The sequence below is a fragment of the Euphorbia lathyris genome, chromosome 7 (assembly GCF_963576675.1).
Source record: "Euphorbia lathyris chromosome 7, ddEupLath1.1, whole genome shotgun sequence".
NCBI lineage: Eukaryota > Viridiplantae > Streptophyta > Magnoliopsida > Malpighiales > Euphorbiaceae > Euphorbia > Euphorbia lathyris.
Genome location: NC_088916.1, coordinates 81,184,385 through 81,211,119, shown reverse-complemented (window position 1 = coordinate 81,211,119; position 26,735 = coordinate 81,184,385). Strand labels below are relative to the sequence as shown.

Here is a 26,735-nt window from a genome sequence, read left to right as displayed (position 1 = left end):
TCACATGCTTTGTCGGTTAGCATCAATACTACCACGTTTTCTCCTTCCTCAACCATTCACAGGCTCAACCTTTTCTCTTCCTGTCTCTTTAAAATGGTACCACATTTAATGACGTGTGGCAACTATTTAGAAGGAAGATATTTTGATTAGAAATGATGCCTACAACAGCTCATGTGCTTTGTCAGTTGGCATCAATACTACCATGGCCTTTTCTCTTCATGTCCCTTTAAAATAGCACCATGCATCATGACGTGTGGCAACAATCTAGAAGGAAGATATTTTGATTAGAAAGGACGTCTACAACAGTTCACGTGTTTGTCAATTAGCATCAATACTACCACGTTTTCTCCCTCCTCGACATTCATAGGCTCAGCCTCTTCTTGTCCTTTTAAAACAGTACCACACTTAATGACATGTGCAACAATCTAAAAGGAAGATATTTTGATTAGAAAGGACACATGCAACAGCTCACATGTTTTGTGAGTTAGTGTCAATACTACCACATTTTATCCCTTCTCAAACATTCACAAGGAAAAGTGGGAACTACGCACTGAACATTCCATTTACATCTGATCAAAATCTGAAATTGCATTTAGCTCACTAGCTAGTTTCCTCGTCGGCCTATAACGGACTTCAGACCTCGGAAAAGATGCTTGGACTCTTTGAATCATTAGGTCGACATTCTTGGACTAAAGCCCTAAAGAACTTCAGCAGAAGAAAAGAGGGGCATCTGATAATAGGAAAATAAATGAGCACACCAGGTGGACCAATGAATATGTCCAAATGAAAGGCAATGATGAAAGATAATCGCCTTAGACATGTAGACCAATGGAGAAATTCTAAAGAGATGTCATCTTGAGACGCACGATTTACATTAGGTACATATCAAATCCTAGTGGTCTCATCAAATGATATACTCTCTTCCATATCTTAGCACGTGTCTATAGCGTGAGCTAGGACACAGAAACCGACATCTTTCAAAACTACCCCTCTGCATAAATGAGCACACCAAGTGGACCAATGAATATGTCCAGATGAAAAGTAATCGCCTTAGACATGTAGACCAATGGAGAAATTCTAAAGAGATGTCATCTTGAGACGCATGGTTTACATTGGGTACATATCAAATTCTAGTGGTCTCATCAAATGATATACTCTCTTCCATATCTTGGCACATGTCTATAGCGTGAGCTAGGACACAGAAACCAACATCTTTCAAAACTACCCCTCAGCATCATATAAATGAGCACACCAGGTGGACCAATGAATATGTCCAGATAAAAAGCAATGATGAAAGATAATCACCTTAGACATGTAGACTATGGAGAAATTCTAAAGAGATGTCATCTTGAGACCACGGTTTACATTGGGTACATATCAAATCCTAGTGGTCTCATCAAATGATATACTCTCTTCCATATCTTGGCACATGTCTATAGCGTGAACTAGGACACAAAAACCAACATCTTTCAAAACTACCCCTCAGCATCATATAAATATAAGAAGCTAATTGCTTAGCTATGATATCTCATCACAAAACCCTAAAACCCTAGAGTTCTCTTATTTCTCATCTTCATCCTCTCAAACTCTACTAATTTAGACATCGGAGTGAGATCGTCGGTTTCCAAGCCCTCCTTTGACTCTTTTTCTATCCCATTGTAGGAGATTAAGATCATAAACACTATCCGACATGTTCTCCTCAAGATTTCCCGCAATAATGATGATGAAAGTTCTAAATTTTTAGGACTTGTATTCTTTATTATAAAAAAACAATCTCCAAACTAGGAGTTTCTTTCTAAACAGCACTGATCCGAGCATCCCATTCAAAAAAAATTCTCTCTACTCATAGGCCTACCCCGCATTTTTTCTACAATGTTATCATTATGTTATTTATATACTTCATATAATTATAGGCTTAAAGCACTATTTGGCTCCTGATTTATCCAAAATTTTATCATTTGGCCCCTGACTTATTATTTAATCATATTTAGCCCCTGATCTATTTTAAATTAGTGAACTTTCACCCAATTTGGATTTAAACTTAACCAAATCATTATCTCATTGATAAGTAACAATACTTTGATACTTGAACTTAATAGATTTTAATTTTTTTTGTTTTTTAATCTAATTAATTATTTCCACATAATGTGGAAAAAAAAACTTTAAGAAATATCACGTTTCAAGTTTAAGTGTCAAAATATCGTTACTTATCAATGAGATCACGTTTCCACTCAACTCATATTTTTCCGATGTATAATTTCGAATACCAATTCACACTTGGATCACTACAATCTCTCTTTTAAGTGTGAATCTCTTCCGCATTTTGCCTAATCCTTACTCCCCTTGAGCAAATTTATTTATTTATAATGTTAAAGTATCACCAAGAGTTGCTTATTGACTCCACATATCCCACATTTATATAAGAATATCTTAGGAACAACTTGGGGTTATTCTTGAGTCACCGTATAACTCTTATTTTCACATGGAATGCCAATTATGAGAGCATTATCCGCTACTCATCCCAAGATAAACAATCAACTTTGCCAACATTACTTTCAACCCAAAATTTTAAGGGATAAGATATACAAATAACTCACCCAAAAACAATTTTACTTTTAAAATTTGTAAAATTTACAATTTACAGCAATTTTACTTTTAACATTTGAATGTTGGATCACCTTTCAATCATCATTAGAGCATTATATACATTCATGAATCTAATTACCTCCATTTCACATGTGTTTTTTATTATCACTTATCACTAACATATCAAAGATATGTGTACATACGTAAAAAAAGTTAAAAAAAATTAGAAAAATTATATCTCGTGTTCTGCAATTATGTATACACAAGATATTTTTTGAATTTATTTTTTTAATTTCACGTTTACAAAAATACCTCAAATGTTAGCAATCAAACGCTATTTTGCCTCTAACATTCAAAATTGTGTGCACACGAGATATTTTTCAAAAAAATCATGTGTCTTTGATCTATTGCTAATTAGTGGTGACATAACACGTAAGTGGAGTAAAGATAACAAGATTAATGATTGCATAGAGTATAATTAATAGTTAAGAATAACATTTATCCAACTTGCAAATGTTAGGAGTATAATTATATCATTTATAATGTTAGGTAAAATTGCTCTCAGTTACCAAGATTGGAAGCATTTTTACACCTTAATCTTGTCCAAAATATTTGATTGGCAAACTTTCAAAGTTTCTCAATAGCTCCCTCAAGTTGCTTAAAATGTCTTGATAGATCCCTCAACTTGTTTAAAATATAGTCAATTAATCACTAGTTGCAAAGAAGTAAGTTGCATGTGATACGTATGTTGCACGTGCCTTCAAACGTTATTACAACCTTATAGCCCGACCTTGATCGTTTGACTTTTCCAAGACACCTACAACACATCTTCCGCATACAACATATTTCTTTGCAACCGAGTAATTAATTGACTACATTTTAAGCAAGTTAAAGGGGTATCACGATATTTTTTAAGCAAGTTGAATGGGCTATCCGAACACTTTGAAAATTCAAAGGGCAATCAAACTTTTTAACCAAGTTCTGAGAGCAGATAATGAATTAAGCCTACAAAATTCAAACTTCATGAGTACCGAGTCTCAATATAGAATCCAGTAGGTTTAGTAGATAAACACGCACTTAAACTCGGAACTTCTGCCATTTGACACCCTATACTTGGACCTATCACACACTTAAATTTGAAACTTTTTACTGTTCAGCACCCTGAAATTTTCAATTTTAGGCCTACGTCACCCTAGTTTGATGATTTGGCACATTTCAAAAATTGAACAAGATGCAACATGAATTTTATTTGAAGTTTGCCGAATCAATAAATAAGGGTCTTAGAGGCCCAAAATTGACAAGTTCAGAATGCCAAACGGTAAAAAGTTACAATTTTGGGTGTGTTGTAAGATTTACAAATTTAGGTGTGTAATTTGTGTATTAAACCAGTCAAGGAACTGTAAAAGTTAGTGATTTTCTGATTAATTTACAATGATCTTTTTTTTTTTTTGAAGCAGAATTTTACAATGATCTGGTTTCACCTTTTCACAAGAAATCTGTAATAATTATCATCTGCAAGTCAAAAAGCAAAAGCATCTATCTAACCTGGCTATGTTCCATGTGCAATTCACAAAAAAAAAAAAAAAAAAGAGGACAAAAAAAATTATTTACCGCATCAAGATTGACTTTGTCCATTCAAAAGCTGGCCTCTCTTTGGTAGGCTCAACTGCAGGACAGGAAAAATGTAATGTAAGTAGAATTCCACGGTGATGGTCACCGAATTTACATAGTGGTTTCAAAATGTCCTATCAATTTTAATTTATCTCAATAAAATTACTTAATTTTGAGTTTTATGTCAATTAGATTGCTCCAACGATTTTCAGTGATTAAAAGAAATCAGAATGATGACATAGGTGAAAAATCAGCATAAGTCAACTCAAATTTCTGACCTAAACGACACATGGAATCTACATATGTGCCATGTGGCAATCACATGTTGGTTAATTTTTGAAAAGAAAAAGGAAACTTGTTTTTTTCATAAAAATAACCGATATGTGGCTGCCCCATGTCGTTCTGGTCAGAAATCTGAGTTGACTCATGGTGTCGTGTCAATCATGGTATCATTCTGACGTATTTTAACCACTTAAATTGTCATAGTGACCTAACTGAAACAAAACTCAAAATTTGGTGAGTTTATTGAGACAAATTGAAATTGAGTGACCATTTTGAGACAACCATATAAGTTCAATGTGCATTTAACCCCGATCAAAAGTTCAACATGTATAAGCTTCTAACCTTTGACTTTGTAGTCCTCCATCCTCCGGAATTCTGCTTTGGAGAAAATGAAAAATTTTCTATTGAGTTCAAAGCAGCAAATCTATCCATATTTGGCTTCTGAGCAATCGGTTCCTGCAATTACAAATTTAATTATTACTATATTTAGATATCTCATGTTGCTTAATTACAGAATTATAACTTATATGGCTCTTTATACATGAGGCAATCATACTCTATGAGATATGAGATACTTTTGGGTGAATTAGATGCTTATTTACGTGGCATTGGAGGTGACTCAATGTATAATGTATTGGTTTGGAGATAAACCTAACGGAAGCTGGTGGGTTTGTAATGGTCCGATCTTTAGGAGGTGGTGTGGGGTGGAAAGTATGAGAAAGGAGAGGTCTTAAAGGATGGCGATAGGTTCAAGAATGAATTGAATATCACGTCAAAAGTAGAGAGAGTGTGATTGAGCTATATTAGCAAGGTGTGTTTTCAATACATGAAGACGCATTTTAAAACCATGAGACCCAACGAATGGAATTTGGGCCAAAACGAAAAATATTTTCATGGTATTGCACCAGATTGGAATGAATTAAATTCCACATCGGAAATGAAAAGAGTGACTAGATTATATTAATAAAGACCACAGTTGTTAAAGGCGCACTTTAGGCAAGGCTCAAGATGTGAGCCTTGATTGCACAAAGTGAGGCGAAGTTTAAAAGACTCGCCCCTTGTGCGCCTCGTCTGGGCTTCGGAGCCTAAGTTAAGGTGCGCTTCTGTAACATATATTGTTTTCACTAAGTTCTTTTTTACTGTTTTGGGTAAAAGAAATGGTTGATTAATCTCAACCACTAATCTAATTTAAATAAACTTAATCTTTAACCCTTGATCTAAATAAGAATATTAAGAGACGTAAATATAAAAAGACTAGAGAGGGATTAAGAGAAGAGTCATATAAAGAATTCTCTCCACTCAAACAGTTTCGACATACAGAAACTGTAACACAGTGAAGAACCAGCAGAGAACGTGCAGCCTGGAAAAAAAAAATTGTGTGTTCTTTTTGATTGACAACGAATGGTTAGTATTAGTTAGGTACTTAGGTTAAGATGTTAAGTATATGTTAATGTCTCTGTGAAGTATGAACTTAACTTAGTGTTTTTGACATTTAGAGCCCGTTTGTTTATCGGACAATATTGTGTTTTGGAAAATTTTGGGTTGGAAAATAAAATATTTTCCAGAGTTTGGCTACAACACCGAAAATCGAGAAGTGTTGGGTGACTATTGTTTTCAAAAGGATAAGAAGGAATGGAGTAGAGTTCCAAAAGCTTAGAAAAATGTTTTACTCTTTTCAAAAGGGTAAAACATTTCCTCACTTTCTTCATAAATTTTTCTGTTAACTTACCTAAAATTTTCCGTTGACTTATTTTTCTAAACAAACAAACACTGGGAAATCAGGAAAATATTTTCCGGCAAATAAAGGGGGCTTAGTATTATGTTTTTATGTAGTTCTATCTTGTTTTTGTGGTTATAAGTGTGTTTTTTATTTAGTTTATGCTTTAACTAGTAATAGAGTTTTACTGATATTGATATCAAACATTGATATGCTTTAACTAGTAACAGGGTATATTTTTTTTTCTGTGCCTCTGTTCCTCGAGCGCGCGTTTTGCGTTGCGCCTTGAACTAGGCTCCAGGACCCCATAGCACCTTAGTGCGCCTTGCGCCTTTAACAACTATGATGAAGACAGACATGTTTTAAAGCGGTGAGGCTAAGGCCCAAGGCACGTGACTTAGTTCTAGATAGTTCTAGACGTAAGAGATGTGTGTTAGACATCCCGCGTTGTTTAACTAAGAAGTTATATGACTACTTATATACGTGAGAAAATCATGTCCTTGAAGGTATCTTTTTGGGTGAGTTTGGCCTTTTTTGCAATTCCACATTTTAGCTGTGCAAGGACCAATTTTCAAGTTTCTCAATATGTTTTTGTTCTGTCCACATTTTTAGTGGTTGCAACATACATACAAATGATAACATTTGACTCTAAGAACTTGCAAAGCCATATAATACAAAGTTTTACCTTTTGCTTTGGCGTCTTTTCCATTGATGCTTCAGCATTCTTCTGAATTTCCAGTCGGTCAAGATAAAGCAAAATCTGTATTTAAGTAATGGTCAGGAGAACAAATAGACAAACACAAATACAAGAAAAACAAGAAAAAGATGACACATGGCTTCTAGATTGCTGAGTGAGAACAAACCTTGTTAAGTAATTGAACATTTGATGCATCAGTTGCCATAATTTGCACTCCAAGACAATTAGAGGAGCTGCAAAAGGGGCAACAGATAGAACTGAAAACACACCCATCTTCTTCACTCCAAACACCTCGCCCCGGATTATCTTTTTGATAAATATTGTCGCATAGACGCTGGTTAACTGATGAGGCATCTGCCATGAGGACAGGTATGCAAGTTGATGTATTTTCTGTGCAAAGTTCCAATCTTTCTTTCACAAGAGACATGAGGTGAACTTTTGTTGAAGAAGTTACTGTGCAACTAACATATAACTGGTTTTCAGGAAGGCCTAAGGGGCTTTCGCACACTGCACAACAAATTTTTAATTTCTGATTCGAGACATGATCAGAAGAGATGCATGATGGACTGGAGTTTTCTACTGGGAGGAGCTGGGGTGTCTTTGACCTAGTAGAATGTTGTTCTGTTTTAGTTACAGAATCAAATGCAATCCTTCGAGTTGCATCTTTGTCAGCAATTGTGTTTCTTATCGAACTATCCCAGCTCGGAGTTTGGACATTGGGAGAATCAGGTTCTCCTTCACAAAGGTAAACCAATGGCGAGCCCAACGACATCCTCTTTTTCTTGTGAGAGTTAACACTCAAATTAAGAGTGGACTCTGCTTCTGGTATCACACTGTAGGTGTTCAAAGTGGTGTCTTTTATTGGGGTAACCATCGGCGAGCACTCAGCTTTACGAGACACTTTGCAGGCGTTTGTTAGAGACACTGAATAGGATGACATTTGATCTGTACACTCAATAATAGTTGAACTACAGTTTCCATCCTTGGGGAAAGAACTTGAACTAGCTGTGGTTCCATTGCAGCCCATACCAGGGGTTTCCCTGACAAAGGTAATTTCTGGATCTTCCTGGGAAGAAGCTTCAGAACACCTACAAGTATTTTTGTTTTTTATCTCATGAAGTTATTACATTGTCATATTTCATCAGAGGTGTTACTTAAACCAGAACCAATTGTCAACCCATATGAATTCACAAGGAGCCAATGCGAGATGAATGTTCACAAGTGGTTTATAGCCCAAAGAAATTCTCAGTCCAATTTTCTATCAAACTTCCATTTTATTCTATTAAAAATCGGGTAAAATACGCCCATGGTTCTCAACTTTTGAGGTTACTAACATGATGCCCCAGAATTTGAAAGCTGGACATAAAATGTCCCTAAATATTGACATATACTAACATAAAAATCCAAATGGCTATTGACCAGTGTAAATATCGGTTGACCATGTGAAATGCTTGTAAATCACACACTCCTTGAGGAGACATCATGTTAGTAAAGGAGCGAGATTTATCAGCATTTCAAGTTGCCAACCAGAATATACATTGGTCAACCAATCATTTGGACTTTTACGTTAGCTGTAAATGTCAAAGTTCTTAAACTTTTATGTCCGGTTTTGAAGTTTAGGATCATCATATTAGTAACACAAGGGGTTGAGGGGCCATGGGTGTATTTTACCCATAAAAATCTAGCAAACATGCTCTTATTATCTTATTAGCAAAATCTCACGTCCATTTGGATCTCTTTAGTGTAGCTTCTAACAAGTAAATGCTAGCTGAAATTTTTTGCAGATTTTTAGTATAGTTGTCCATTCCATTCACTATCATGTAGTTTATAGAAACACATCGAAACCTGATCTATTATACAAGTAAAAAGGATAAGAGTAAATTTTGCCCCAACAATTAATTTTAAGTTTAATTTTACCCTCATCATAGAAAATAGCTTAATTTTACCCCATGATAAAAATTCTAACTTAATTTTACCCTTTTTTAAGGAATTCTGTCATAAATTTTCACCGGCATTTTTTTTAGAAAAGAGTAGAAGTAAACTAGGTTTTTTTATCATGAGGGTAAAAGTAAAACTGAGATAAAGTTTATATTATGGGGACAAAATTGGGCTGTTTTGTCCAATAAGAATAAAATTGAACTTTTACAATAACGTTAGAGGCAAATTTAACCCTTATCCCATCTGAAAAAGTATCAGTTATATTTTGTAACCAATAGTTAGTTCGGTTACCTTGAATCTTTAGGATCACATTCCAGGTCAATAATTTCCCTTTGACTGTCAATGTACTCTCTTTTTTGCATAGATGCCTGTCTTTCATTATATTGGGACTCAACTACAGGAGAAGTGGTTTTGCACTTTCTTGAAGGGACTGGTTTCCCCCCACAATGATCAGATATGTCCAATTTCTGACTTTTGCTTCTTGCATATCCTTTGACTTGATTCTCAGCAGGAGACATGATTTCTCCTCCATTTTTGTCAGAATTCGGCAAGAGATCAACCATCTTCTTGCTTATGTTTTCCTGCAAGAAATTTCAAGCACAGGAACCGTATGATTACTATGATACACCCACTATCTGGTCTTCTGCCACAGGAAAAGGAAAGAAATTGCTCTAGTAAAAGAAAAGAGTGAGATGTAAAGAAGACCTTGACATCTTTGAAAAAAGAATTTAACCCCTCTAGGGCCAAGTTATAGTCATCAAACTGTTGGATGGATTTCCTAATCCACTTTGAAATGTACATTCTGTTCTGCTCTCTCTTATATCGTTCATCTGTGTTCAAAAAGCATATAGAAAAAAGGTTGATTATAACATGATACTAAAATTTTTGAAGAGCTATGCATTTCTGGAACTGCTGACAAGAGGCTTCAAATCAAGCTTTACTTTAATTACTTGAGAGAAAATTTCCCTTCATGGAAAGTAATTCTTCAATTATCAAAGTACGCTTCAAAGAATAAAAACAAAAGCAATCATATATGAAAGTAAACAATTACCCAATAGAATGATGGCTCCATAGTCAAACCTATGCCGTATGCAGCGTCCTGCATGAATTCACAGCACTAGCATTCATTATATAGTACCATGAAATTATTGAAAGTGATGTTATTAGTATGGATAGGCATAAAAGGTGAAATTTAAATAAGGTGGGTTATTGTGTGCTTGCATTCACAAGAATTTATAATTGGTACTAAAAACCAAAACAAATAACAGGGGATACCTATAGCTTGATTTAGAGCTCGAAAGGCTTGCTGACAGTACCAGTCATTCCCGTTTAGAAGGTTCTTGGATGTTTTGTATGAATCATTATATTTCTTCTTTAGACCAACTTGAATATCATACCTAATAAGAAATATCAAATCAATTAGCAAACACAGAATCATATCCTGCAGTCTCTGTCACTACAAAGAAAAAGCTTTAGAACTTCTGAAAATGCTTACATGTTTGGGAATGGAATACCAACTACTATCTGAGATTAGTCAAGGATTCACATGCAAGGGTCTGTGGGGGGAATCAACGATGTGTACCATTGAAATGATTGAGCAATTATAGAAAATGACAATTCACATGAATATAAACCATCTGATCATCAGCAATACAATACTATGAATGTCTAAGATGGATAACTGATCTTGTATCTCTAATTGATACTAAGGAAAAAGGTGAAAAATGCAATTCATAAAGAAGGATACGACAACTCGAGCATTGTCATCACTAAAATCCATTCCTTCAGACACCTGTGAAAAATAGTTCATCGTCAGTTGTGGACAATAAAAGATGTCAATCATCAAATGATAATTAGGAGGAAACAGTACCCATGATTTGAAAAGAATGCATCATTTAGGATAAAAGCACATGTATCATTTCCCACGTGTTCATCTGTGTCTATTGATTCTATGATAGGTCTCCATGGGAGATTGTTCACCCTTTATAATAACACCACTCTACAGAGACTTCTGTTGGCTTAAATCTATAAGGGTCTGATGTAAACGAGATTCTAATTTTCTTTAAAGTTGATTACTCTTACTACAGTTTTATGAAACATTGGAAAATCAGATCCTATCATTGCTGTGCAAAAAGGTGGCTGAACTGAAACTGAATTAAAGAGTGTTACTTTTTGTTAATTCATTTCTGCATTCGAAAAAGCCTAACTCTTAGCATTTTTTTATCTCAATAAATAAATAGCTGCAGCATCTCCTCAAGTCAACTAACACTAAATCAAATAACTGAGCCCTTTCGATAATACTTTAACAGAATCCTACTAATTTTTATGCAATCCTTGCATAAATTGACTTCTAGCACATGCAGAATCCTGAATTCATGATTCTAATCACCACATGCAGTAACCCCTAAATTTCAGAAAGCAGAATGAACTAGAGGAAAACTGTCAAGGAACCGATTGAACTAAAAGCTCGAGCTGATAGTTAAGGCCCAATCATATATCTTATATTAATCTCTGACACACCCCCACACGCAAATGCCCCTTGGGCTTGCAGCGTGCACAACACAGGCCCAACCCGCCATGTGTTTTTTTAATTCCACATATTAATGAGGTTGCCAGGATTCGAACCCTCGACCGTTTGGTCCTAGAGGCTCTGATACCATGTCAAGGAACCGATTGAACTAAAAGCTCGAGCTAATAGTTAAGGCCCAATCATAGATCTTCTATTAATCTCCGACATACCCCCACACGCAAATGCCTCTCGGGCTTGCAGCGTGCACAACACAGGCCCATCCCGCCTTGTGTTTTTAATTCCACAAATTAATGAGGTTGCCGGGACTCGAACCCTCGACCGTTTGGTCGACAAGGCTCTGATACCATGTCATGGAACCAATTGAACTAAAAGCTCGAGCTTATATTTAAGGCCCAATCATATATCTTATATTAATCTCTGACAAAAACAACAGAAACCAGAAATCACCAAATCCAACTGTACCAACTACCCTTGCAAATAAATAATCACAAGGTCTTTTTAGATAAAAGTTGGCTCTCGCAGAGTCGAGCACATACCTGAGATTTCTTAAGTTCCATATAAATAATAACAGTAGCACAAAGACAACTACAATTAGCCATCCTTGATTACGCAAAGAAATGAACTTTGTCAAAGGACAACATAGGTGCCATACTTCTATGCATATTATGGAATATACCTTAACAATGCAGAATTTTTCTGTAATTTGTCCCAAAGTAAAGGACACACAGATCTACTACTACAATGAGAATAACCTTACAGAGATGATAAAGCCGCTCAAGTGCAGAGTCAGCATTGGACCATAATGACATTACAATCATTTGATATTTGTGGTTTCAAAATGGTAGTATACCTTGCCCCGACAAACAGCTAGAAAAGCAGCTCCATCTTTTTTAGAATTGTCTGTGGGCTCTGTAGCCTTAAAGTGATTAAAGTCCCACTTTTTGACCTTTCGCTTTCTTCCAACAGCAGGTGTTTTTCTTTGACAAATTGAGTCATAATAACCCTTTAAAACAGACTCAAAATCCTCCTCCTGGATTCCTCCTCTTGGCTCTACAATAGAAAATACAAATTAGCATTCTCAATCCGACTAAAAGTAACTCCTAACAGACATCAAACAACATAACTTCTAGGCATAGATCCAAATAAACTGGGTTATGTCCTTCAGTTGAATCGTTCAAGCATACACTGTATAGAGATGCTGAGGTTTTATAGCAATTTATGAGGGATAATGATTGACTTTATGATCAAGTTCATAATGACAAAAAATCACAAATCTCACCAACAAACAAGGTCTTCCTAGCATTTAGTTGAGACCATTGACCAGTTTCATGCCAACGATTGCACAGCTTTTCCATAAGTTTATAACTTGGGAAGAACACAAGAGAGCCAGCAGGAACTACATTGCAAATTCCCTCCAAAGTTTTGCCAAGTGCATCCTTCACAACAAGATAAAATAGTATCCTATTCCCTCATAGAAGAATTTGATCACAAAACACATTAATAACAAACTTCAGATACCTGAAAAGCATACTCATCTGCCGTTTTGTAACTTGCATTTAGTGGATAATTATCAGGACCAGTTGATATAATAGAAGCCCACACCTTAAGATTAAAAAACCAATATTAATTGTGAAGAAACTGGGGTTACGATGAAGAAAAATACACATGAACTTCCACCTTAGTACCATACCTGTGAATCAGTATCAACTACATGTGGCGCTTCCAAAGAAGTCCCAAACTGAACTCCGAGCTCGGATGAAAAAGAATTCATTGGTGATAGAGTCCTAAAATACAAGAAGCAAAATCAAGAAATGTAGTTAATGCGACGTAATGGCTTGAAGAGCGCCAGAGTCAAAAGACTGAGAAAAACATTAATTTATGAACTTCCACTCAATATTACAAGGTATCATATGTCATCTGTTATTTTTTTCACCGGAGGGTGTAAAATTCCCAGAGATCAGGAGATGCAATAAATTAGGTACAATGTCACAGCCTCCAACTAAAATTTAATTTTATTAGTATACTATTTAATCTTGCAAGTCCATCCAGAGCTTGACCGTGGGTAGGTGTAGTGCTATGTCATCCAGTCAGGAAGCAATTAGCACAGGAATTGGACGTAACAACTATGGAGATTTGGCAACCTCAAAAATCATTCATGGCAATTTAGACTCATGAAGAGTTGAAAATGTGTGGCAAACTGTAAAATATGGAGAGAATTTATGACAATATACTGGATCTCATTTATTTTATTTTTGAAAAAAGAACAAATAGCATTTCCATCTGTCAACATGGGTAGAGAAATATCAATTCCAATGTCATTATGATATTAAAGATGGTGATTGGTGATGGAGAGAACCGATCTATTTAATATCTATCAGTTTGGCTGTGTGAAATAGATATTAGTTAATTGTTTAGGAGTGGATTTAATTTGAAACAAGGCAAGTACTAAACAAAAGAACAAGCTGGGCCACTAGCAGCAAACAACAGGAGAATATTGACGAGGATTGCAATGATTCAATTAGGTGAGCTACTTGCACATTTGATGATTAAAAATCAAAAGAACAAGCTGGGCCACTAGCAGCAAACATGTTAGTTCTTGTGCTTACCCAGAAGTTAAAATGACTGATAAAGAAAGATCAGCAATGTCTCTGAAAACAACAGCTGGATTCAAGCACCATAAACTTAAAGTCTGCATCCAGTTCCCGGAAGGATTTTCTGCATATATAAAAAAAAATCCAAACCTTTATCAGATAGGGAAACAATGAATAAGTGTTTTGTTTATAATAAACCAACATATTAAAGAACATTTGACTTGCATCTTATTCAGTGACCAAGAAATATCCATTAACTCATCTTGGAATGAGAAAAATCATTAGATAACAATTGAAAACTTACTTTTATCTCTTTTAATGCGTCGTCGCAAAGCAAGCTGATAGTCAGATGTGTGGGAGCCATTTCTTGAGAAAAAGTAGGTAAGTGAAGAGAATAAACCTGTTTCACAAAAGAGGCAGTAAGTTACAGTGTCATTGTTCAATGTCCATTAAATAAGCAAATATAATTCTGCACCTTCCAACACAATCACAGACATGCCACTTAAATGAGCCTCATCATTTTCTGGATCTGTTGCAGCTTTGATTGCCTTGACCAAATTAAGATTTATATAGTGTTATGATAAGGAACAAGCAAATACCAAGAATCAGATCTGAAAAAACACTTCAATAAGAAACCTTCAAGGCACACTCCACCAGGATAGGGAAGCACTGCTGTGAAATGTTAGCTTCTTGGAGCTCCTTCAGTGCCTCATAACCAGTCCAGCTACATGCATAACAACATGGAATAAATTCAATTTGACGTAAGCGTCAAACTAGTAAATTCAACTGCTTGATTTTGAACTATGAAACAAAGACGCATCACCATGCACTAATCTTATCTAGCATTAAAAGCAAGAGTGTATGAATCAATTCTGAAGTTACAAACATAAACATACAACAACATATATTGATAAGTAGGAAATAAGCAAATAAAATACAAATTATTAAACAATACAACTCACCAAGAAAAGTAGTGCTGAAATTCATGTTTCTGTAACGTGTCTTTCCTCCGTTCTATCCAACTCAACAGATCCTAAGCATTTGTAGCGGACTTATAAGCTCATAAATAAGCAATAGAACTAACTTAACCATGTAATAATGTGCAGTGAAAATGGTCACCTGTGCCATTTCATATAATGGTGGGTAAACTAAGGCATCAAGCCCACAGAGTTGCTCCAATTCCATCTGCAGTTCTTTGATAAAGTGTGACATACATAAGCAACAGAAATATTTAATAAATAATAAAAAGGTAGTATGAACATAACCTACTATATAAAGTATCTTCTTCAATATCCACGCTACCAGCATCACGAGCAATATCTTCTATATTACTGCAGTCAGAAGCATACAGTAAGGAAAAACAGCAACGGGAAATGAAAGTGTAGAAAGACATTGAACCAGATAATCATTTAGGAGCATAAATGGTAGTACAGATAAATCTTTATAATACTCTCACTGATTTACAAACATCTTCTAGCGTATATTTTAATCATATGCACTGAACATGACAGATATTCCTAGATCTTTAAAAGAAGATGCTAGAGATCTTGTATTAGAAATATACAAAGGACTTGTATATTTACAAGCACAATGATGTGGCAATCGTATCTCATAAGTCTCATAAGTTTCCATATATGTTTGTTGTGATGATGAAAATAATGAAGTTAGCAGTCTGGCTAGTGTGTACTTGCAGGACATTGATGAATAACACATAGATTATTTCTTTGATTTCCTTTGCTTAATAATGAATGAAAATTTCAAGACATACTGTGCTTCATCAAGAACAATAATGGATCCTTTGATGTCTACTTCCATTGCCCCTCTGATGACAGGATTCATTATGTAGTTGTATGGGCAGAAAACTAACTGTGCATCAACTGCCATTGACCGAGCTGCATAATATGAGCAACCTGGAAAGAAAAAAAAAATGCTTATGAAATATTGAATGGAAATCAACTGTTTGAGGAGTCATGTGGCATAAAAGTTACAATTTCACCTTTAACAACTTTTCCAACTTTAACAAGATCTTCTATATCATGGACCTCATGGCAACCTCCCTTTTGAAGTGTTGGATGAGCTTTGACTTTATGTGCATTTCTGCTTGTGCAGAGTAATCCTTTAATTACATATGCAACAGATGCAGTAATGATATATTGTTAAACGAGCAACTTACTTGAATTGAGAGCACCCGCCATCTCGATCCCTCAAGAGAAGTTTACTGAAAGTTTTTATGACATACTTCAGGCTGGGATAAAATGGATATACCATAGAAATGAAACATTTGAATCTTAAAATTGTACCATTCTTCGTCAATATTCTCCTTCTTAGCTACATGTGGATTAGTGCAGTAATGTTTACGCGAACCCTGAAAAGCATATGCACAACCTTTAAATCATAGAAAGAATAAAGATATTTGTTTGATTTTATGGGGTCATTTTGGGAAAACATGAACTCCAACAATATCCACAGGCATACAAGAAAGTATTAGTTACCAAAGTAAAATCTTCTTGGGGGGGAGAGGTAGCAAAGAAAAAAAGTTACAATCAATTCACAACATTTAAGAGAAACTGCAAATCAACTGCAGCAGAATAGGCCTCTCAAAAAAATTGAGTTAAATATAGAGAAGAATGAACTAACCAAAACTGCCATTGGTACTCGATATGCAGTTTTCCGAAATTCCCGGATCACTTGTGTAAGTTGAGCATGTGTCCTCCTTTGACAGGCCAAAGACAACAGAAAATAGCTTATTGAAGCACTAAAACAGGCATCTTCTCATAACTAAAATAAAATTTTGACATATTATATAAACAAGCTAAAAGTCCATTACTTTTTGAAACACCTTTCTAAAACAGTAGGGCAATTATCCTGTGTATATTATATTCCAAATGTATTTTCTCATTCATTGTTGACTAACGACTGGATCATAAGCATAAGCATAAGCATTAGGTAAAAACTGGCAGCATGACCATATTTTCAATTCAGGAGGATGAGAAAGTATCCCATACTGTGAGACATCTCTTTCATTCTTTATCAGTCGTTCTCAACTTCTGACAAGACTCTTTGATTTGTTTCTCAAACAATCAGAGATGATAGACCCGTTTCCGTACCGGATCAGCAGGAGGGGCAGGAGTAGTTGACCCGGATAGAGTGGAATTTTGATGGTTCCGCTATCAGATTTTCCTTATAGCTCTGGAGTCTGCAGAGCAGAACCAGGGATTGCCCTTCCTTCTTTCTATACGCAATACTTTGTCTAGCCCCCATTCTTTTTTCCTAAAAAATGCTTAATTGCCTACTGTTTGGGACGTTATACAAGACATATAAGGGGTGTCAATGAGGATTTCCGTGTGTTATCTCCATGTTTCATATCATCATATAAGATACAAATGCAAGAAAAACTAGAATTGTATCGTGTAAGTTAGGTTGTCTGTTACCAAGAGCTTTTCCACTCAAATCAAATGAAGAAGCCATGTGGAGAACTTATCAAGATACAATCATACTTCATTGTGAAGCATCTGAATAAACAACTGCAATAGTGCTAAATAAAGTAGCAAAGCTTACGAAGAGTAATATATAGTCGGTGCAGCCTTTTTCTTCGCATTTTTGTTACCTGCTGCAGCCTGACCAGGCTCCTTATTTCCAGAAGGCGGAATACCTATGGGGGGGAAAAATCTTGACGTTATTGAGCTAATTCGAGTTTCAAATCAAAATCCATTTCCTTTTTTCCTTCTTCCACACCCATTAATCACGAATTTACAAAAGAGTAGGATTCACAGTCAATTTAGGGCTCAAACATTAACTGAAGCTTACTTGAAGGTTGTGTCTCCGGAATAAACCCACCGCCATGACCTAGAGGATCTGCAATTGCCTCGGGATTGGGTTTTGACTGAGTGAGATTGTCATGCTGGTGCTTCAATTTATAGCTCTGTTGCCACGCCATAGTGGAGCAAAGAAGCGAGAGCGATTTTCCAGTACCCGTCGGCGATTCGAGCAGCGCATGACAGTGGCCGTCTCTCTGAGCTCGATCTAAAGTAGAAATTACCCTCCCCATGAAAGCGAGCTGCGTTCCATATGGTTGGTATGGGAATTCCACTTGAATCCCCCCAATATGGTACATGTTTTTGGATTTACCGTTAATCGAGTTCGGATCACCGCCGGTGGAATTAACAGAGACCATTGTAGAGTTGTTTGATCAGCGACCTTGGGAAGGAGATGGAATGAATTGAGAGAGGGTTTTATGTGTGGGAGTTCAACTTCGATGTGACTGTTGGCGGGAAATTTTGGATTTGGCGGCATTTCCCCCCTTGAGTTCTTATTCCCATATTCAGACGACTTGTCGTTTTGGAGCTGATTTATGAGACTAACGTGTAGTATTTGGTTTTTGTTTTTTTTTTTTTTAATTTATACGATTACTTGATTCGAGGCTCGTCATGCAGTAAAACTTGAACTTTAGAGTTCTAGTTTAAACGATTCGACTTTTAATCAGGACCGTTTGATACATTTTTAGAGCATGCGTTAAATGAAAAATTGGACCTATTCGTTAAAAGAAAATTAATACTTTTATATAATAATAATATTTCTATAAAATAAAACATCAAATAAATATAATAAAAAATTGAACCCCTTAATACTTTTGGATTGTTACAATTTAGATTTTTACTAATGATTTAAGATTCACTTCATTTTTGACATAATAAATAATTTAGTTAGATATTATATATTAAAAAATTGGGCACATTAAATTTGAGCCCTGCGCAGATGAGCTTTTTGTACTCACTCTTCCTACTCCTCTGCTCTTAATACTCAAATCAATCTTAATCTAGATCTCATTCTCATTAGAAATTGATAACAGACAATTTACCATAATAGACATGTGGATCAATAGGTATGCACTCGGTGAAGTTATAACCACCTAGACACATGGGCCAATGAAGTGAGCATGTCAACTTATAAAACTGTCATCGTGGAAATACACAATTTGCGGTTAGAATGCGCCAAATTCCAATGGACCCACTACAAGATATACTCCTTACATTCCTGCACGTGTCATTGACACCAACTAGGGCACAGAAAATAACGATAGTCCCAAACTACTCGTGTGTATATTATAAATAGAATAAGATGATTGCATAGAGAGGTACACCACTACTCAACTCTAAAATTTATTTTTCTCTAAGTGGTCGCCGGTCACCAACTCTCTTTTTTTACCTTTTCTTTTATGTTTTATCGTAGGCGATTTGTTGAGTGAAAGCTCCCTGAAGCTCACCCTAAGATCCTCTCACACCTTGTATAATTTATAGTTGTTTGCGGGTACCCTTGCATATTCAAATGTACAAGTTAAGAAAACCAGAGGCTAACACAATGGCGGTAGCAACAACCATCGATGAACCGCTTACTCAGGAAATATTCGTGGAGTGAATAGACTAACACTCCATCGTAGTTAATTAGGGCCTATTCCTTGACTCAAGACTACATATGACTGGTGGAGCACCATCATTGACTACTTGGTTACTTGAATGCTTTTTTAGAGCAAAGAGGATGCAACGGCAGTAGTTCGCAGGCTATGGTTATACGCAATGCATGAAGAAATGTTGCTTAGGAAGTCGATAAGACATTCTTGGCTCAAATGCATCTGTAGAGAGGAGGGGTTGCATTTCCTAGGCGATGCCATGAAGGAGTTTATGGATCACATCAATGGGCAAAGATAGCAATACGGAAGGCACGATTATAGGGGTTGTACTGGCCAGCCATAGAAAAATATACCACAATGCTCGTACGCCATTGCACAAATTGTCAGCTCCATGCAAACACATACAATATCCCTTCATAAAAACTAAAAGGAATCGGCTCTCCTTAACCATTTTCCTTATGGGGAATTGATATAATGGGTCAATTCTCAAGAACCTCATGGCAAAAAGGTTTATGATAGTAGTCATCGACCATTTCACCAAATGGGTGGAAGCTGAGGCAGTGGCTACCATCACAATAAACATAGACGTATCTTTTTTCTAGCACAACATCATGACATGTTACGGGATCCCCCACATCCCGTTAACAAATAATGAGAGGCAGTTTGATTATGCACCTTTCAAGAAATTTTATGTTGATTGGGGAACCCAACAACAAATTCATATCCGTAATACATCCACAAACAAATGGCCTATGTTATATTAATTTGGAACCAACAATGAATTGCTATTGGTGTCAATTTGGAATGTAATACTATTTGGGCAACTATGTTTTTAAACAACAAATAATTTTAACATCATTTGAATGTTTATTTTAGAGATTTAACATTTACCTATTTTCACATCCTTTTGAATATTAGTGGATTAACACTACTTTGAATCATGTTAATTAAATTTGATAATAGTGGATTAATATTTGCCAAGTCTGATACTTTAAAATTATATTTTTAGCATCCTTTTTATTCCATATAATTGGTGTCAATTTTATTTATGCCGAAAGCGTTAACAAGAACTTACATAATTACATACACTTTAAATTGTCAATTTCAATTTTAGAAGAGATTTAGACAAGTAAATGATTTTAGAGGATTAACATTTGGTGTCAATTTTATTTGTGCCTAAAGCCTTTAACAAGAACTTGCACAATTACATACACTTGCACAATTACAGTAAAACCTCGATAAATGCATATCATTGGGACCGAAAAAAAAATATTCATTAATCGAGATTATTTATTTATCGATAAATGAATAAATTATTCATTTATCAATAAATCAATATTTATTATTTTATAGATAATTTTAAGTGATGTCATTTCTAATTTATGCTATAGAAATGTGATGGATGTCGGACATCTTTTGAACTATCCTAGCAAGAATGATGCAGCTATGGAATCGCCTACAAACGAAAAAATTATCCAGTCAATAATGAACAATGATGATGGAAATGATCCAGAGTCACATGATAGTTGGGTGGTCGCAAATGTATCGTCAAAAGAGGTCTTTCAAGCAATGGTCACCTTAAACAACTACTTGCTACAACATGAGTAAAATATACCAGAAGTTGTGTTTGCACTACAAAAAATTAAGGATGGTGTTCATTTTGGTTTAGGTGGAAAGAAAAAACAATCAACTATAGATGCATTTTTTCAAAAAGAAATGAATTCTAGTTGATTTATTGAAAGGTTTTGGTATATATATATATTGTATATAATTCAATAATTATTAATTTATATTTTTATTGGACCCTTAAGGATTTAAATATTTTTATTACTTAATGCATTTAGCGAGGTTATTACTTTAGTCCATTGGCCCAAGTCGGGACCGAAAGAATTTATTATATAAACGAGATTATTACTTTATCGAACATTCATATATCGAGTTTTAACTGTATATACACTTTAAATTGCCTTAACATTCACTTATACATTAAGTCATTTAATTAAAAAAAAATAAGAACTTACACAACACCTGCCCTCAAACATTTACACAAACATATAGTATACATATAGGCCAGGCAAAGCAAGCCATCCATCCTACTATTATTGTCTCTATTCAACGAATTCTTATATTAAGCACCGGGTTTTCCATGTCACTCGGAGGACTCTCAATTCACATTTGGACACGTGTATTGTGACCCCACGTAATAATTAAAATAGTGGGATCTCTTATAATATATGTGGGTCCATATTACACGTGTCAAAATATGTACGGAAGGTCCTCCGTTTAACCTGGAGAACCGGATGCTTCTAATAATTTACCCTATTGAACACAGTACCTACCATCAACAACAATAACAAAATCACAAGAATCCTATTGATTTTGTAATCAAAGACGGATTCTTCTTCAAAACAACAATTTTAGAGTTGAGATTAACTTCTTCATACTCTAGCATGCCTCTTATATCACACTACAATTCCACCTCACGTGCATGACAATCCCCGATTTCGTCTTCAAGGTTTTGGCTTTTTTTCTTCATCTCCTCCAAAAGTTCTCTACCTCTTGCACATGTGGGGAGATCAATCCACTCAAAAGATCGACATGCACTTGCATCTTGATATCTCGCACATCCTACGAACCTCTTTCCAATGTTTCTCTTTATCCATGCTCTTTGCATTGGAACCCTAAACCCATACAAACATAACAAGTTAATATGTTGATGACAATTAATCAAAGATCATACACTGATACAAGGACATGAGCCGATGGCACGTACGGTATGCCAAATACAGGTACATCCTTGCTCCCAAGGCCAGTAACAAAATTGTTTAGCCAAGTTCTGCTAAAAGTGTGTGTATTTCGTTTTTCTGGACAGTGGCAAAAGAAGATGTAGTTCTTCATCCGAGCTAAAGAACAACGATGAGCTAGAGCAAGTCCGAATAACGGGTGCTTTGTTGAATTAATCCACATTGCCATAGCAGTTCTTAATTAGGAAAGAAGGTTTTCCAGAAAAAAAAAAGTTGTTATTTGAAAAAGAAACTATCACGGGGCGTTTGGTATTCTATTGGGATAGGGATAAGGATAAATGGTTGGGATAAGAATAAAAATATGATAGTCCAGAATTATTATTCAATGTTTGGTATGTGGGATAGGGATAGAGATAAAATAATATATTTTACTATTTTAACCTTATTTAAACTATATAATATTAATTTGAGGGATAAGATGGACTTTTCCATCCTATTAAAATTGTAGGAGCTTATCCTACCTCCTTATACCACCCCCCTCTTGGGTATAGGATTTGCGGGATAAGAGGCTTATCCCTCATCTGTCTCACTCTTCTATCTCCCAAACAAACACGGCATAACTTATCTCGTGTTTTTTTATCCCTATCCCACCTCCTATATATCCCTTCTAACAAACACCCCCTCAATCCTTAAGACAAAACATCGACGAAATGCCTAACAAAGACTCTAGAACAGAGAAGGCACTCCGGAACGTGAATACTCACGACATGGGGCATTCTAAGTTAAAAGTTTCATTCTCTAAACTAAGACGACAATCCAGATGAAATGACAAAAATATTTAAGCAAAATAGTGATCCCCGTAGATTTCATGTTCTTAATACAATCTAGATGAAAATGAGATTCACTTGAAACAAATACAGGAAGTTGGTTTGTCCATACGAAACCAAACTATACCTAAAACCATGACCAATTCCGAACCGAATACCTAAAGAAACCGAACAAGAAAACTGAAGTGGGTCGGTTCATTTCGGTAATTCCGTTTTTAGCGAATAATGCACACCCCTACACTTGAAGGATATATATACATATAAGACAAGGAAGAAAAACTGTAACCGAATTCTTCGTTTTTATGCATAAACCACAACCCAATGGAATCAAATTGGATAAGAATTTAGCAGCACATGTCATAGCAAGCAACAAGTAAAAATGCATATAATTTTGGTCAAAAGCATCATCAGACCCCTGATCTTTCATTTTTTGGTCCATTAAGCCCTTAATCTTTTATTTAGATACATTAAACCTCTGATCTTTTATGTCACATTAAGCCCCTGGTGACCATAAAGGTCAGCTTTGAACATAAAACTCAGTTAACAAAGTGTTATTCATTTCACCTGTGTTCGAAATTTATATCTTTCAGAGGTTGAAAGCAGTTTTTGATACGTGTAGTTTGGCCATAGGGAAACTATAAAAACCTAAATTCAAACTGTACAAAATATAATTTCAAACACAAATGAAATGAATAACGTCTTTTTAACTGAATTACATGTTCACAACTAACAAATTTGGCAAGCAAGGGCTTAACGAGACCAAAATTAAATGATCAGGGGTTTAATGTGTCCAAATAAAAGATCAAGAGCTTAATGAACAAAATTAAATGAAAGATCGGGGTTCATGATGCTTTTTACCTATAATTTTATAATTATCATCACCTTGAAAACCAAATAAGTACCTGCAATAAGGAAGAATGAACCAAAAGAACAAGAAGTTGGTATGTGCCACCAATGCTCAGTTCAGAAGTGCCATCCATTAGAACGGCAAAGTCTCCGAGCTTTTTCATCACGACGAGCATATTTGACCTTCAGAAAGAGTTTGTAAGCTCTCTCCAGTTTATTTGAAGCAAGTAGCTTGTTGTTTAGTTTGCTACATGTGAGTTTACTTGGGCAAAAACCCTTTCTCAAAGATTCTTCCATGACAAGTACAGCATTTTCAAGCTGCCCTATGTTGCAAAGTCCATTAACGATAAATTCATAAACTTCCATATCAGATGAATAACCACTTTCTTGCATCTCATCCCATATATTCAAAAGCATCCCGCATTTACCAAATCTAGAAAGCCGCATAAGCAATAACTTGTACGAACTAATCGATATTTTACATCCCGCCTTTCTAACCTTCTTGTATATCATCATTGCAGCATGGGGTGGACCAAAGCTGCATAGTGGCTCAATAAAAGAGGTTATAGTCCCTGTTGTAGGTAATAACTCTCTACTTAACATCTCATCCAACATTTCGAGTGCATCAGCCACTTTTCGGGCTCTGATCAAAGCCAAAATCAGTTTGGCATAAGTGTCAATATTTGGACTACAGTTACTACTTAGCAAACACCTATAATATTTCAGATACTCATCAAGATCTCTAATTGAAATAAAATTTGATATCATTGCGTTGTAAACACTAACATCTAGAGCAGATTCATTCTCCTTCAAATTATTGAAAACCTTAACAGCATCCTCGATTCTACCGGCTCTTCCTAAACCCTCAAGAAGGGAACTGAAAGTTGAACAATCAGGAGTTAAACCGTCTTCAACCATTTCCTCCAAAATCTTCTCCATTTCACTAACACAGCCAAATTTTGACCATCCTCCGATAATAGTGTTATATGTTGTATTATCAAACGGTATCTTCCCCTTTGCAGAATTGAAATACGAATTTGCAGTACCTACATGTGACCTCTTGCATAGGCACTGCAAAAGCACATTCAGAGACTCAGTATCACATCGAAACCCGAAGAACTCTTCCGAATTTCCAAACATTTGAATTGCTTTGTGCACTCTTTGAGCCCTTAGTAAACTGTCCATGACAATTGAGAAGGTCTCCAAATTAACATTTATACCATCCGTTCTTAGTTCAGCTAAAATCTTCAACATAGAATCAATGAATTTCCGTCTTCCCAGTGCCCTAATTATTACATTGTAACTGTTTATATCCTTTAAAATCATTGGTTGTTTAACAGCCCAACTAAAGAAGATAATCATCGCTTCACCTCCTAAGTTTCCTCTGTTCAGTACTTTAGCAACAACATCAAGACTCAAATCGACTCCAGTATTCACTAGTGCACTTTCAATTGCTGATTTTCCCTTCAATTTCTGAAGAAATACCCCTCTCAGCTTCTCTTCAGGTAATAAAAACCGATCAGAGACAAGTGCACTTTCAATTGCTGATTTTCCCTTCAATTTCTGAAGAAATACTCCTCTCAACTTCTCTTCAGGCAATAAAAACCGATCAGAGACCACTGCACTTTCTTCTGGTTTATTTGATTGATTAAAGTTATATGGATGGGCAACTGTAGCAGTAGGAGAGATTGGTAACAAATTAGAGAGCTCATCGAGAACGTATTGTTCGTCAATATCAGATTGACTCTTGACTTTATCTACTAATGGTTTCTCGTGTGAAGAGTTCAGTTGAGTATCAAGGGTTGAACATGAAAACAATGAAACTGATGATTGAATACACCGTGTAAGGCACCTGGTCTTGTTCAGGTGCCTGAACAAACTTTGGAGGAGTTGAGAATGAGATGCCATTGAAGGACTCCCAAAGCTCTGTCGAACTCAGATGATGCATCAAGGAGTTAGATTTAATTGAGAAAGTAAGCTAGATTGAAAAGTTCCCATTTTCTCATTTCTTCTTTGACCTTTCGGAATCTCTGTTGATACTCCTTCACCATGGATTCCATTTCTAAAACCCCTTCCAAAAGCCCTTGCTTTCTCTACTTAGCTTGTTTCATCAAAATTGTGAAAAAACCCTGATAATTTGAACAAGCTGATTATCTTCCAATAATTCATTGCTATCCCAGCTGATAACTTGAACCAACTTAATATATATATACCCTAAACAAGAACAATAGAAACAGAGCATAAAAAAGGGCAAAAGCAATGATGGAACATGATTTCCAACTCACTGTACTATCAATTACATAAACATCAACATGTCAAATTTCAAAAGAAACATGGAAGAACAAGAAAATAAAAACAACACAGCAACTGAATGTGCATTTTTGTGTGCAGAAGTTTTGTGTCGTTTCTGTTTCCGTTTATTTTCCGATTCCATTACCGTTTACTAGCTAAATTTTCTTACAAATAAAGTTTCCCTGTGTCTGTTTCCATTTCCATTTCCATGCAACATAGCAAGCTGAAGCTAATCTAATTCTATCATCATGAGAAACATATAAATTATGATTCTCTTCATCAGGAGAAGCCTCCAATTCCCAAATCAAAATTTCAGCATCAGCAACATAATATCAGTACAGAAAACACCTAAGCAACAAAATATCAATTCGAAGTTCTATTCCAACAATTCACACAGCAGTCACCATTAACTATATTAGTGGCAATCAGCATTCAGTGGAACTGAACGAATCAACTTACAAGATGATCAAATTGTAGCAGAACGAAGAGAGCTAAACTGAACGAGTCCCAATTTAGCCTGGTCTGGAGTGGAGATAGAAGCTCTGACTTCTGGGCTAACGAACTTGCAGCTGCAGGCAGTGGAATAGCGACCGGGACCGGCGATGGAATGGGATGAGGACTGAGATTTTGTTTTCTGAATTGAAGAAGTAGGAGATCCGTATGTCGA

At 35.6% G+C, this 26,735-nt stretch overlaps 2 protein-coding genes across 3 annotated transcripts; both read right to left on the bottom strand.

Annotated features, from left to right (window-relative positions):
* Positions 1–4,009: 4,009 nt before the first annotated feature.
* On the bottom strand, positions 4,010–18,203 carry LOC136234786 (uncharacterized). Its single transcript, XM_066024260.1, has 28 exons — positions 17,760–18,203; positions 17,511–17,604; positions 16,590–16,665; positions 16,253–16,317; positions 16,126–16,170; positions 15,949–16,049; positions 15,721–15,862; positions 15,222–15,283; positions 15,072–15,145; positions 14,915–14,985; positions 14,589–14,676; positions 14,428–14,500; positions 14,257–14,352; positions 13,968–14,076; positions 13,052–13,145; positions 12,880–12,963; positions 12,641–12,797; positions 12,212–12,411; positions 10,579–10,623; positions 10,327–10,355; positions 10,107–10,228; positions 9,883–9,930; positions 9,537–9,661; positions 9,123–9,412; positions 7,060–7,981; positions 6,882–6,956; positions 4,822–4,935; positions 4,010–4,252 (listed from the first exon to the last, which is right to left on the bottom strand). Exons 1-28 carry the CDS (start codon positions 18,124–18,126, stop codon positions 4,202–4,204), a joined length of 3,819 nt encoding a protein of 1,272 aa, XP_065880332.1. The 5' UTR covers positions 18,127–18,203; the 3' UTR covers positions 4,010–4,201.
* Positions 18,204–21,293: 3,090 nt separating this feature from the next.
* Positions 21,294–26,735, bottom strand: LOC136235584 (putative pentatricopeptide repeat-containing protein At5g43820). Of its 2 annotated transcripts, none has more exons than XM_066025372.1 (3): positions 26,528–26,735; positions 23,833–25,990; positions 21,294–22,040 (listed from the first exon to the last, which is right to left on the bottom strand). In XM_066025372.1, the coding sequence occupies exon 2, from the start codon at positions 25,682–25,684 to the stop codon at positions 23,894–23,896; it is 1,791 nt and encodes a 596-aa protein (XP_065881444.1). In that variant the 5' UTR covers positions 25,685–25,990; positions 26,528–26,735; the 3' UTR covers positions 21,294–22,040; positions 23,833–23,893. The 2 variants fall into 2 exon arrangements, with proteins under 2 accessions (XP_065881444.1, XP_065881445.1); XM_066025373.1 differs by having other exon boundaries at positions 23,833–25,905.

What these genes read in the sequence shown, in the direction of transcription:
- LOC136234786 (XM_066024260.1), bottom strand. Translation starts at nt 18,126, where the DNA reads ATGGTCTCTGTTAATTCCACCGGCGGTGATCCGAACTCGATTAACGGT. An exon ending in ATTGTTCTTGATGAAGCACA is followed by an intron (nt 15,284 to 15,720) that starts GTATGTCTTGAA and finishes TTCTGACTGCAG; the next exon opens with TAATATAGAAGATATTGCTC. An exon ending in TTTCAGCACTACTTTTCTTG is followed by an intron (nt 14,677 to 14,914) that starts GTGAGTTGTATT and finishes TTATGCATGTAG; the next exon opens with CTGGACTGGTTATGAGGCAC.
- LOC136235584 (XM_066025372.1), bottom strand. Translation starts at nt 25,684, where the DNA reads ATGGCATCTCATTCTCAACTCCTCCAAAGTTTGTTCAGGCACCTGAAC.